Source organism: Anguilla anguilla, chromosome 5 (assembly GCF_013347855.1).
Source record: "Anguilla anguilla isolate fAngAng1 chromosome 5, fAngAng1.pri, whole genome shotgun sequence".
NCBI classification, from domain to species: Eukaryota; Metazoa; Chordata; class Actinopteri; order Anguilliformes; family Anguillidae; genus Anguilla; species Anguilla anguilla.
The window spans coordinates 60,644,573-60,657,523 of record NC_049205.1 but is presented as its reverse complement, the minus strand read 5'-3'; the positions used below and the strand labels follow the sequence as shown (position 1 = coordinate 60,657,523).

The 12,951-nt window shown below is 50.7% G+C and overlaps 1 protein-coding gene across 1 annotated transcript in view; it reads right to left on the bottom strand.

The window, feature by feature from the left end:
* Window positions 1-230: 230 nt before the first annotated feature.
* edc4 (enhancer of mRNA decapping 4) overlaps window positions 231-12,951 on the bottom strand; it is a 17,575-nt gene continuing 4,854 nt past the window's right edge. The window contains exons 8-14 of the mRNA XM_035420045.1: window positions 10,599-10,754; window positions 8,558-8,673; window positions 6,522-6,687; window positions 5,886-6,072; window positions 4,460-4,679; window positions 3,818-3,981; window positions 231-1,257 (exon numbers count right to left, since the gene is read on the bottom strand). Coding sequence (XP_035275936.1) covers window positions 1,074-1,257; window positions 3,818-3,981; window positions 4,460-4,679; window positions 5,886-6,072; window positions 6,522-6,687; window positions 8,558-8,673; window positions 10,599-10,754 — 1,193 coding nt within the window. The 3' untranslated portion in view covers window positions 231-1,073. The remainder of the gene's footprint in view (window positions 1,258-3,817; window positions 3,982-4,459; window positions 4,680-5,885; window positions 6,073-6,521; window positions 6,688-8,557; window positions 8,674-10,598; window positions 10,755-12,951) is intronic.

Sequence of the window (12,951 nt, the reverse complement as noted above, 5' to 3'; positions counted from 1 at the left end):
ATCGCACTGAACCGGTGGTAAATATAAACCTTCCTTAAATCTGACAACATGCATGACCATCAGCGGACCTCGCCCAGCCTCACAAAAAAACAGCGTTTCAAGTGCACAGCGTTTGTTCAGTCTGTTCACGAGACCCAACACGCACACCCGCAACACCTCTACAAGGCGGCAACTTGCCCCACCTAAAACGAAAGCACAAACTGCAACAGTGTAGTATTAACAACTGTTACGAAGCCCAGGGGAAGTAGTCCAAGTTTCGAAATAAGTTCACTCCAAAGTATGGCAAGCTGAGAGGGCAGGGGGAGGGGCCATGGTGGGGGCGGGGTTAAGCGCCAGATTTGCTCCACCCACAATGAGAGGAAACCATTTGTACCATGGGATTCAATTCCTGCTTTCTTTTCCAGAGACAAAAATTACAAACAAAAAAAAAAACTAATAAACAAACAAAACAAACAAAAAAAAAAGATGGCTGCTTATATGGCAATAAAACATTAAAGGAAGATATGGAGAAGAAAAGCAGTCTCCATCTTTGTAGTCTTTTCCGTTTCCGAGACAACAGCCCCAGAAACGCAGGACGATGCGCCTGAATGTAGAAAAGATGCGAACAGAAACGTTCTCCGCCAGGCTCCACCGTCAGGTCAGTTCTCTTGCTGTACTTCCGTTTTGTCTGCCCCCACCCCTCCCTCCTCCCTCCCTCCCCCCACACTGCAAAATGAGGAATAAGAAAAAAAAAAACGTGTCAAAAAAAGGCGCGTGGCATTCCGGCATCCGTTTCTGTGACCAGTGGCCCACAAAACAACCTCCTCTGGAGCACAGGCAGGGGGGCGGGGTGACGGCAGGGCAACCACCATCTTTAGTGCTCTTTTTGTGTTAAAATGAAAGCCCAAAGCATGGTTGGGGGGGGCGAAGGGGTTGGTGGTTGATGAGGCAGGACAGGGGATGAGGGGCAACCAATGGCGTAAAAAGTTTTTTTTTTTTTTCTTTTTTTCTTTTTTTTAGAGGTGCTGAGTAGACTACAGCTGCTCTGGACTACACCTCCCATCAGCCCCTCTGAGAAACACAGGCCACACGGCCTAGTGGGTGACCAGGCCCTGCAGCATCATCATCAGGCGCCGCGCCCGCTTGCTCAGGGGGCCCTGCTGGTCCTGCTGCAGGAACTGGAAGAGCTTCTGGCGCACCTGGGTCAGCACCGAGCTCATGTGGTCCCGGGTTACCGGGTCACTGTGGTCCAGGTTCATCACCGCATCCTCCAGGTAACTGAGAGAGAGAGAGGGGGGGGAGGGAGGGAGGGAGGGGGGGGGGGGGGAGGGGGGAGGGAGAGAGAGGGGAGGAGAGAGACAGAGGGGGGGCATGAGAAAGAGAGAGAATAGAGTCAGAGAGAGAAGGAGAGGGACAGACAGGAGAGGGGGTAGAGGGAGGAGAGAGAGAGGGGGGGAGTGGGGAGAGAGGGGGAAGGAGGGAGAGAGAGAGAGAGGGGGGCATGTGAAAGAGGGAGAATAGAGTCAGAGAGAAGGAGAGGAGAGGGGGTAGAGGGGGGGAGAGAGAGAATGCACACAAGTTTCACAAAATAAGCTGCTAAGAGTGCATTTCAGCCAACGCAGCCAAGCTGAGCACTGAAACAGCTCCTGTCTGCTGCTGCACTGAAACAGCTCCTCTCTGAGCTGAGCACTGAAACAGGTCCTCTCTGCTGCTGCACTGAAACAGCTCCTCTCTGAGCTGAGCACTGAAACAGGTCCTGTCTGCTGCTGCACTGAAACAGCTCCTCTCTGCTGCTGCACTGAAACAGCTCCTCTCTGCTGCTGCACTGAAACAGCTCCTCTCTGCTGCTGAGCTCACGCTCTCCCCGTCAGGGTTCAGCCATCCGATTAAGAAAGAAATTAAGGACAATTTTGTCTCATCCCCGCCCCCCTACCCCCACATTTGTAAAAACAGAGCGTTAGATAACCCAATCCTGTACAGGCCCCAAATCCGACTCGGGTGGCCAGATGGTCCTGTCCCACAGTGCACTGGGAGATAAGTCCCAATTTCGCAGATCCGTAGACCAATCCAATACATTTAAACGAACGGTTGGGTGGCCGCGGGGGGGGGGTAAGGAGTTATCGCAACATTAATCTGAGGCATTAACCCCCCCGTTCTGTGAAAGAATGGCGGTAAACACCAGGAGCGCGGCACTGTGGGAATCCCGTCCGTACCGGAGGGATTTTAAAGGACGGCCCGCCATTTTCTTTTTTCTTCAGTACTACCGTCAACACGTCCTACGAAAATACCAAAACCCAAAATGTTTCGGGACTGAACTCGCAGGACCGTCTGACACGTTCCTACCTCGTTTAGCGTTCAAACAAAAAAAGCCGTTCATTTCCTGTCATTCCCGCCGCAGCCACTGCACACAGCTCAGGAACGTACACTTCCATTTTCAGAAAATGCAACTTATTTCTCAGAAAAACTGTGGCCAGTGTCCTTTTTAAACCAAACGTACTTCGAAATGGAGCAAACTGTTCCGTTTCGACAGGGACGGTTTTCAGAACTTTTGAGCCGCGCCAAACTACTTTCCACACAATCAAAAAAAGAAAACGACAGTTTATGAAGTCGTTTCAGTAATAAGCACAAAGGCCAGGTTCTTCATAATGGTGAATTAAAAGCCACATTACATCTCTTGGACTTTTAAAAAATACTTTTTTTCCGGTACGTCAGCGTTTCTCTAAACGGACAATAATTGCTCATAAGATAAATTCATTGAGAGTTGGACAGAAACACTGTTGGTTTTGGCCTTATCGTCGGATATGTTGAAAATACTGAAAAAAATGAAAATGACTGCAGTGTTATCCTTTAAGGGGGTTGTGGAGGGAAATATAACTTCAGTGCAATTCCTCCTCAGCATGCCAGGCAGTGACAGTGTTATATCAGCTCCAAATGGCACGGACTAGCACAGGAGATTAACTCACGCTCATATTTAAGTAGGCCTGTGGGTATTTTTATACTCGCGCGTGCACACTCACACGCGTACACACATGCTCACAGACACAGACACACACACAGACACACACACACACACACACACACACAGAGGGGACAGGTGGCAGATAACTCCTGCATTTCAGGCACAGGCTAATAAAACTAAGCGCACAGTTTGGAGGCCGGGCGAGAAAAAGCAAATCAGCCATAAATAGCTCATCATCAGCTCGCTTAACCCTTTCAAGGCCAGGCCATTTTGGAATGTTTTTTTAACGATCTATTTTTCTTTAAGTCGGCGTTCTGGAACCCCGCTGCCCTCAGTCACCGGGAGCGGCTGTGACATCAGCGTCAGAACGTTCAGTTAGGAGCGTTCTGCTCACGCCTCTGTGACCTCACGCCTCACAGGGTTCAGAGAGGCTGAGGGGAGGAGGAGAAACAGGGCAGGGTTCAGACTCCGGGTCTGAAGGACAAGCCTTCAACAGCACGTCTGAAAGACTGCTCACTGAACAGGTGCGTACGGTGGCAGGCAGGCAGGCAGGCAGGCAGGCCGGTGGAGAAGCTCTTTATGGCTTCAGTGCTGTTTAATAAATGAAATATTAATGCTGATAATTAGCCAGACAGGAGCTACACTTCAGCATGCAGGAATAGCGCACTCTACCTTTGATGAAAGGACAAAAATGAAACACTTCAGCTAAGGATAGGCTGGGGTGCTGTCGTGTGCGTGCATGTGCGTGTGTGGATGTGCGCTTGCGTTCACGTGTGTGTGTGTGTGTATGTGTGTGTGCATTCACTTGTGAGTGTGTGTGTGTGCGCCTGTTATGTGTGTGCACGTGCGCGTGTGCTTGTCTGTGACGTGCGCACGTACCTGATCTTGAGCTCGGAGCGGGTTGCCAGGTTGGTGGAGAGCTGCTGGATCAGGGACAGCAGGACGGGCTGGATGAGGGGGCAGGGGTTCTGGCTGAACACCTGCTGGGAGTCGATGGTCTCGCACACGTACAGAACCAGGTTCAGATCAGCCGCAGAGAGAGCCTGTACAGGGAGCACAGCAACATGAGCAGCCTATACCCAACACCCTATACCCAACACAGGGCTTATACACCCTATACTCCACACAGGGATTTAATACACCCTATACCCCACAGGGATTATAATACACCCTATACCCAACACCCTATACCCCACAGGGCTTATAGTGCACCCTATACCCCACAGGGATACACCCTATACCCAACACCCTATACCCCACAGGGCTTATAGTGCACCCTATACCCCACAGTTGTTTGGGTGTGGTGCAGGTGTCTGGCTGCGGAGCAGGAGTTGGGGGGCGGGGCAGGTGTCCGGGTGTGGGACAGCAGGTGTCCAGGTGTGGGACAGCAGGTGTTGGGGAGGGGGGCAGGTGTTGGGGAGCGGGGCAGCAGGTGTTGGGGAGCGGGGCAGCAGGTGTTGGGGAGCGGGGCAGGTGTTGGGGAGCGGGGCAGTAGGTGTTCAGGAGCGGGGCAGCAGGTACCTGCTGGAAGGCCTGGTTGAGCTGGCCCTGCTGCAGCAGCTGCAGGATGCTGGCCTGCTGGGCCTGGTAGTCCAGGTGGGCGGTGGGGATGGGCGTGCCGGCGGCAGACCGCATGGCCTGCATGATGCTGGAGGTGACCACCGCCTGCTGCTCCTTCATGGCCATGCTCACCTCCCCCTTCACGATGCGCTGCACCTGCGTCAGGATGGAGTCCTGCAGGCTGGGGGGGGGGCACAGGGGGGTGAGTACACATACCACTCTCCTATATCACACACATCACTTATACCACTCTCCTAAATCACACACATCACTTATACCACTCTCCTAAATCACACAACACTTATACCACTCTCCTAAATCACACACATCACTTATACCACTCTCCTAAATCAAGCACATCACTTAGACCACTCTCCTAAATCACACACATCACTTAGACCACTCCCCTAAATCACACACATCACTTAGACCACTCCCCTAAATCACACACATCACTTATACCACTCTCTTAAATCACACACATCACTTAGACCACTCCCCTAAATCACACACATCACTTAGACCACTCCCCTAAATCACACACAACACTTAGACCACTCCCCTAAATCACACACATCACTCAGACCACTCTCCTAAATCACACACATCACTTATACCACTCCCCTAAATCACACACATCACTTAGACCACTCCCCTAAATCACACACATCACTTAGACCACTCTCCTAAATCACACACATCACTTAGACCACTCCCCTAAATCACACACATCACTTAGACCACTCCCCTAAATCACACACATCACTTATACCACTCTCTTAAATCACACACATCACTTAGACCACTCCCCTAAATCACACACATCACTTAGACCACTCTCCTAAATCACACACACCACTTATACCACTCTCCTAAATCACACACATCACTTATACCACTCTCCTAAATCACACACACCACTTATACCACTCTCCTAAATCACACACATCACTTAGACCACTCTCCTAAATCACACACATCACTTATACCACTCTCTTAAATCACACACATCACTTAGACCACTCCCCTAAATCACACACATCACTTATTCCACTCTCCTAAATCACACACATCACTTATACCACTCTCCTAAATCACACACATCACTTAGACCACTCCCCTAAATCACACACATCACTTATACCACTCCCCTAAATCACACACATCACTTATACCACTCTCCTAAATCACACACATCACTTATACCACTCTCCTAAATCACACACATCACTTAGACCACTCCCCTAAATCACACACATCACTTATACCACAATCACACTACTTACACCACTCTTTGACATCACACATGACCTATACCAACCCTACCAAATTACACATTACTACACCATCACCCCACATCACATGTGTGTGTGTGCGCCACACTCACTTCCCCACGATCATGTGCAGCTGGTGCTGGACCTCCGAGCGCACGCTCGCAGTCACGCTATTGGCCAGCTGGTCGCTGGAGGTCTGGAAGGAGTCCACCAGCTGCTGCAGCTGGCCAATCAGAGGGTCCCGCGCGTCGTGCTCCCGCTGCTTCCTGTTCTTCAGGTGGCTCTCCAGCTGCTGGATGTCTGCGCGGGAAAGAGGAGGCACGGTCACTCACATCTGGACCGTAACACAACCGGGGGGTCGACCGCGCCCAAAACCTGGGGCTCGGTCATTCACATCTGGAGGGTACAGTACAGTAAAAGTTTTTTAAAAAAAGAGAAAAGGTGCTCTCAGTATGGGACGATGCTGTAACCAAAACAAACAAAAAAAATTTCCTCAGGGCCTACGCCGAGCCAAAATGGCGGTCTTATTTCAGAAAGGTGATTTATTCTGTACGAGTGCCGCAGTGTTTACTCCAGTCTCTCTGAAGAGCCCAGGTAAATGTGTTTGCTTTGGGTTAGGTGCGTATTTGTGTTTGCAGTCTCGGTCATTACTCTCACTTAAAGAGGGTGAACTGATAATAGAATGCGCATAAAAGAGGGCTGGTAGTGTGTGGGTGTGGTGCATGCTGGGATAGGTGGAGGACACTCACACTCATGCGTGCCCTGTTTGAAGCTGTCGTTGATCTGCTGGAACATGGACTGGCAGCCCTTCTCAAACACCGGCAGGACGATGCTCTGAAACGCCTCCTTATAGGCCGCCTGGATGGGGCCCTGGAGGGCGTCGGCCGCCGCCCGGCCAATCGCGTCGGTCGTGTTCTGCGCAGGGGGGGCGGGGACAAGGGGCAGTGACATCACACACGTCATTATGGCCGGGCTTTCAAACGCGCGCTGCTTTTGAAAACGGTACTGAGATGCACACGGTGTCATTTCAGACAGCGCGCTCACCACAGCTGGAAGAGCTTCTGTTCACTCAAACATCCTAAAAACGTGATGTTAGTACGAAAGTTTTTTAGTCCATTTTTACAGCAAGCTAGCCAATACGTCCAAGCAGGCCGCGATCACCATTACACATCTAAGCACAGATAACAGGCTTTTGAAGGGAAGTTTCTTCACTTTAATTAGTTTTTCAAAGCAGTTTGAATCACGTAATCCCAACAGTGAATTTCTAAAAAAGTGTTTGTTTTTTAGCATCTGTTTGAAATCCAGAACAGCAGGAGCCAGGGCGAGAACAGAAACCAAGCTTTTTTTTTCCGCAAAAACTCTGACAGCTGATAAAAAACATAACATCATTACACCACAGAACAGAACATCATTACACCACAGAACAGACCACACTGCTCTCACACAGGACCTTACACAACGGCTCACAGCTCATCATCTCTTACACTGAGAAGCTCCTCCACTTCCTGGGGAGTCGCGTGGTGTTACCACTGACACAACCACTGACAGCTGCAGTACTGACAGGAGGAGCTCTACTGGCACAAACACTGACAGCTGCAGTACTGACAGGAGCTCTACTGGCACAAACACTGACAGCTGCAGTATTGATAGGAGGAACTCTACTGACACAAGCACTCACAGCTGCAGTACTGATGGGAGAAGCTCTACTGACACAAAAACAGCTGCAGTACTGACGGGAGAAGCTTTATTAGCTCACACACAGCTGCAGTACAGATGGGAGAAGCTCTATTAGCTCACACACAGCTGCAGTACTGACGGGAGAAGCTCTATTAGCTCACACAGCTGCAGTACAGATGGGAGGAGCTCTATTAGCTCACACACAGATGCAGTACTGACAGGAGAAGCTCTATTAACTCACACACAGATGTAGTACTGACAGGAGAAGCTCTATTAGCTCACACACAGATGCAGTACAGACGGGAGATGCTCTATTAGCTCACACACAGATGCAGTACTGACAGGAGAAGCTCTATTAGCTCACACACAGATGCAGTACAGACGGGAGAAGCTCTATTAGCTCACACACAGGTGCAGTACTGACAGGAGAAGCTCTATTAGCTCACACACAGCTGCAGTACTGACGGGAGAAGCTCTATTAGCTCACACACAGATGCAGTACTGACGAGAGAAGCTCTATTAGCTCACACACAGATGCAGTACAGACGGGAGAAGCTCTATTAGCTCACACACAGATGCAGTACAGACGGGAGATGCTCTATTAGCTCACACACAGATGCAGTACTGACATGAGAAGCTCTATTAGCTCACACACAGATGCAGTACTGACGGGAGAAGCTCTATTAGCTCACACACAGATGCAGTACAGACGGGAGATGCTCTATTAGCTCACACACAGCTGCAGTACTGACGGGAGAAGCTCTATTAGCTCACACACAGATGCAGTACAGACGGGAGAAGCTCTATTAGCTCACACACAGATGCAGTACAGACGGGAGAAGCTCTATTAGCTCACACACAGATGCAGTACAGACGGGAGATGCTCTATTAGCTCACACACAGATGCAGTACTGACATGAGAAGTTCTATTAGCTCACACACAGATGCAGTACTGACGGGAGAAGCTCTATTAGCTCACACACAGATGCAGTACAGACGGGAGAAGCTCTATTAGCTCACACACAGATGCAGTACAGACAGGAATGTAAAGAAAGGCCCTGGCCCTGGCCCTGGTTCTGGTTCTGGTTCTGGGCTCCGGGGTACTGACCTTGCTCTTGACCACCTTGGAGACGTTCTCCTTGAGCGTCCCCTCCACGGCGGTCAGCTTGGCGGCGATGGTGCTGCTCAGCTGACCCGTCACCGGCTCCAGGCTCTTGGAGATCGCTGCCAGCGCCACCGCGCCACGGCAAACGAAGAAAGGCATTATGGGTTGGACTAAACACGGCCTCCGTATACACACCCTTACCTGAGTAAGCAATTTTGCAATTTTGCAAAAACTGCACACATTCCAGATAATAATCGATTCTAAGGTCTTGCAGGGATCAAAAAACAATTCAACACCAAACTTGGATAGTCAAGAAACACGGGGGGATGCCAGCAGGGGAAACTCGATGGGAACAGGAAGTGACATCACTAAACCCGCGTAACCAGACCTACAGAGCGCACGTGCTACATTTAACTCCACAGGACTGGTGGCTAACGAATTGGTTAATGTGATCCAATAGCTGCTGAACGGAATAGCATTCGCTAACAGTAGCGTAAGCTAGCTACCAAGCCAAAGTGTCTGAGGGGGAAAAAAAAAAAAAGAACAAAATGTAGCTTTCTGTCAAAGAACACACAACAGCCCCCTACTGGCTAAACAAGAACGCACCAAGGAGGTGGAATGATCTGAAAAACGGAAATCTTTGCCAGGATAACCCAAAAACACGTCGGGCGATCCAGTGTTCATGGGATAACAACAGCGATCCACCGACACACTCCACTGAACCCGCTTCAGAACCGACACCATTGGTGCTGCGCGCTGGCCGAGCCGAAAAGCGTTTCTGGATAAAGCGCCTGGTTCAGTTCGCGTGTGACTGCAAAGCATTTACACTCCACACCGTTCAAGGAGATCCAGCAAAACCAGCAACTGTGGCCTTACAGTACAGCAGAGACCCTCAGTGAGCCAGCACAGTAAAACAACCAGAGTTAAATCAACTCTAACAGAGTTCATACGAGCCTGACAGGGCTCATAGTTACGCACCCTGTGGGAGTTCATTTAACACTGAGCGTTTGACTGCGAGCGCACTGCAGTCCCCTGCAGCCAGGTCACGCACCGCACGTCCCGTCACACTTCACGGGTCAGAGTGTGATCCGGCTTCCCGTAAAAGAACGGCCCAGATAAAAAATCTCCCCCACAGAGCCAGGACAGACCCTCGGCCGGGGTAGACGGCCAGGCCTTTCAGAGACAGGAGAACGCCAGGCTTATCTAAGTCTGAGGGGGGGGCAGGGAGAAGATTAGCCGGGGCAGATAGCAGATTAGCCGGGGCAGATAGTGCAGTCTGGTGTGCAGTGTCTGTGAGACTGCAGGACTAGGGGGCCTGCAGCTAGCAGTGTGAGCCTGAGGAGAATCTAATAACACCATCAGCAGCACGTTCTGCACCAGACTGCCGGCCATCGATACACATCTGTTCTCATAAATAAACAACATCTTTCCCTTAAAAAATATAAATAAATACGTGGACAATTGTTGCACCAGACAAAAAAAAAAAAACTGAAAACCATTTCAGAGAAACCAATGGAATATTTCCTGGAAGCAGAAACGTAATTATAAACGTATAAACATGCAGAGGAGTGTGGAGAGACTCAAACCTCCATCTGCACAAATGTATAAATGCACAATACGTGCATCATACTGGGTAATATTGGGTTTAATGCGAATTCACTTCTCAACAGAGCCCTTGACAGAAAATGGATAGCAAATACACGTGGTTGTGATGTGACCTTCTATGCTGCACCAATCACAAAGCACACTGGTAACAAACAATAGATCAACACTAACAGTGGTGGGAGGAATTTGTCAGTCTACTTCCTGGTTTCTTCCCAAAGCATAGCCAGAGGGTATCCACCAATCAGCCGGCACAGTTCTGTTGGTCGTTACCATCGTACTCCGTGATTGGTAGAGCTCCTCTCGGTTTTTACGTTACCAGTACAGCGGCATCGTGACTGCCTTATCCCAGTTTAATTGTCCCGGACAGGAAACAGGAAACAGGAAGCAGGAAATGGTGGAAACAGGAAATGGGGAAACAGGAAACAGGAAATGGACTCACTCTGGGGGACGGTCTTCTTCATCTCGTCGCGGAGCACCTTGTCGAGGCGGTTGGACAGCGTGCTGGTGAGGGTTTGGGAGAGCTGCTGGGAGAGGTTCTCCTGCACCTGCCGGCTGCGCTCCAGCCCCTCGGTGACCATGCGGTCCATCCTGCGCTCTGAGGTCACCGCGGGGGTCAAGGGGTCAAACAACACGGCGTGGGGGCGCGGACCACAACGCAACCGGCCACACGGGGCCAGGGGCGTACCACGAATTTCAGTCTCTGTGGGCCCCCCCTCCCAACTATAAAATGTTCAAAAATAATTATATGAACTACATATGAAAAAGCGCCACCTACAGGCGCTGGGTAGTCAGCTTCACTATTCCCCCCTGTTGAGAAGCCCTTGAGTGTGGCTCAGCTTCACAAAACAGAAACAGGAAAACACTGAGGGCGGGGGTGGGGGTCGGTGTTCTTTGCTCATGGGCGTATTTAGGGGTTCCCCTCCTCCAGCAACGACACGTTTCTGAACTGACTGAACCGCTGAACCGGGCTCACTGAGGGGGGGGGGAGGGAGTAGACCCATTACGCACTTTCCCGTGTGTTCTGGGGGAATGACTCATCATTCACCGGCTTTAGCAACAGCGAGAGGCCGAAGAGCTCGCTCTCCACCGCTAAGGACCAGGTAACCTGGAAACCAGCGTCCGTTATAAGGACAAACAGAGCAGGAGGGCGAAGCAGGGGAGTCACACGCTGCAGTTAGCAACAGCGCTGAGGTTAGCAACGACGCCGCGGTTAGCAACGACGCTGAGGTTGGCAATGGCACTGCCGTTAGCAACAGCACTGCGGTTAGCAACGGCTCTGCGGTTAGCAACAGCACTGCGGTTAGCAACGGTTCTGCGGTTAGCAAAGGCGCTAACGCCACCGCAGAATGCATCTGCTCTCAACCCCAACACCCCCCCGACTTCTGTAAGCACCGTCATTCTCTACTCGCACCATCCCAAAACCCCTGAAGCTCCAGGCCCAATGCAATGGGCAGAATCTACGGCGGTGTTGCTGCTACATTCACCCAGAGGTTTGATAATGCAGGGCATACGCAGTCTACAAGCTATCCCAACCTTCAAGAGCCCAGAGAAAGACTCTGGGTCCCCATAACAGCCTTCAGGCTACACAAATGGTAACAGCAAAAATACATTTGGGGGAAGAAGGGCTGCCACATTTAGGGGTGCGAAAATAACAAAAAAACGTGAATTTGTCCTGCGATGTCCAGATCTGGCCGACGGTCTCACCTCCTCCGCCATGACGCACCGCCATACGGACCCTGGACTCAGACAGTCACTCATTTTCACACACAAAGGAATCTATATCCACACACACAAACGCATTTAACCGTTTAACAACCTTCAGGCGCAGTACGGCTCCAACAAGCGGGGAAAACAGAAGACCAGGAGTGTGGCACACTGAAAAGCGGAGAGACAGACAGGCTTCTGCACTCATTGTGTGTGAAGCGAAAGGCCGTGATAATGGCGAAGGCTACGACAGCTCTGCGCCATCACAGGCACATTAACATGTCTATGCATGTTAACACCTATAGAACACAGAAACAATGGCTCCACTGGATGAAGACGTCCGAGCGTGGGCGTCAGGTGCAGCTTCCACGAACAACGAATAAAAGAATAATTCCGTGGATGGCCTGTGCTTAGCGCTCACTTCCTTTCACAACACAAGGCCCTCCAAGCAAACACACAAAAGCGTATGTTTTCGATGACAGAGGAGTGGAGAAAATTAGAAAGGTGGGGTGAGATGCAAGGGGGGGTGGGGTGGGGTTTGTGTAATTCAAACAAAAGGAGCAGTAAAATAAAGGACAGGGACTGAGAGAGAAGCGTGCGCTCAGAGCTGAACTGGACATCCCATGATTCAGAGGGCTTACGCCGTTGTGCAACACAAATGGGGGGGGGGGTCAGGATGGGGGGGGGGGGGGGGGGAAGGGTGCGCGGAGCAAATCCAGATTAGGATAATGGGCGCGTCTCCGAGCACAGCCCTCAGCCACACGGGACAGGGCTTTGCAGGGCTCCCATTTCAGGGGCGTTTTAAAATAATTTAGGAGCTCATCCGCTAACTGGGATGCATTAGTGCCCTCCTAAATTTTTCAGCTTAAGGACATCAGGGCTCTACCACTAACACTTTCTCCAAAGAGCCCATTTGCTCCTAAAAGGCCACACCTATTTTTTTTAAGTGCTCCGGACAGCCCACCCTCTTTATATATTTATTCACTTTGCTGAAGACGGGGAGGAAAGCAGAGGGAGTTACACACAGAGACGGGGGCTCACAATACAGAGCCAAAGCACTTTCTTAATCAGACCATTTCCTAATGAAC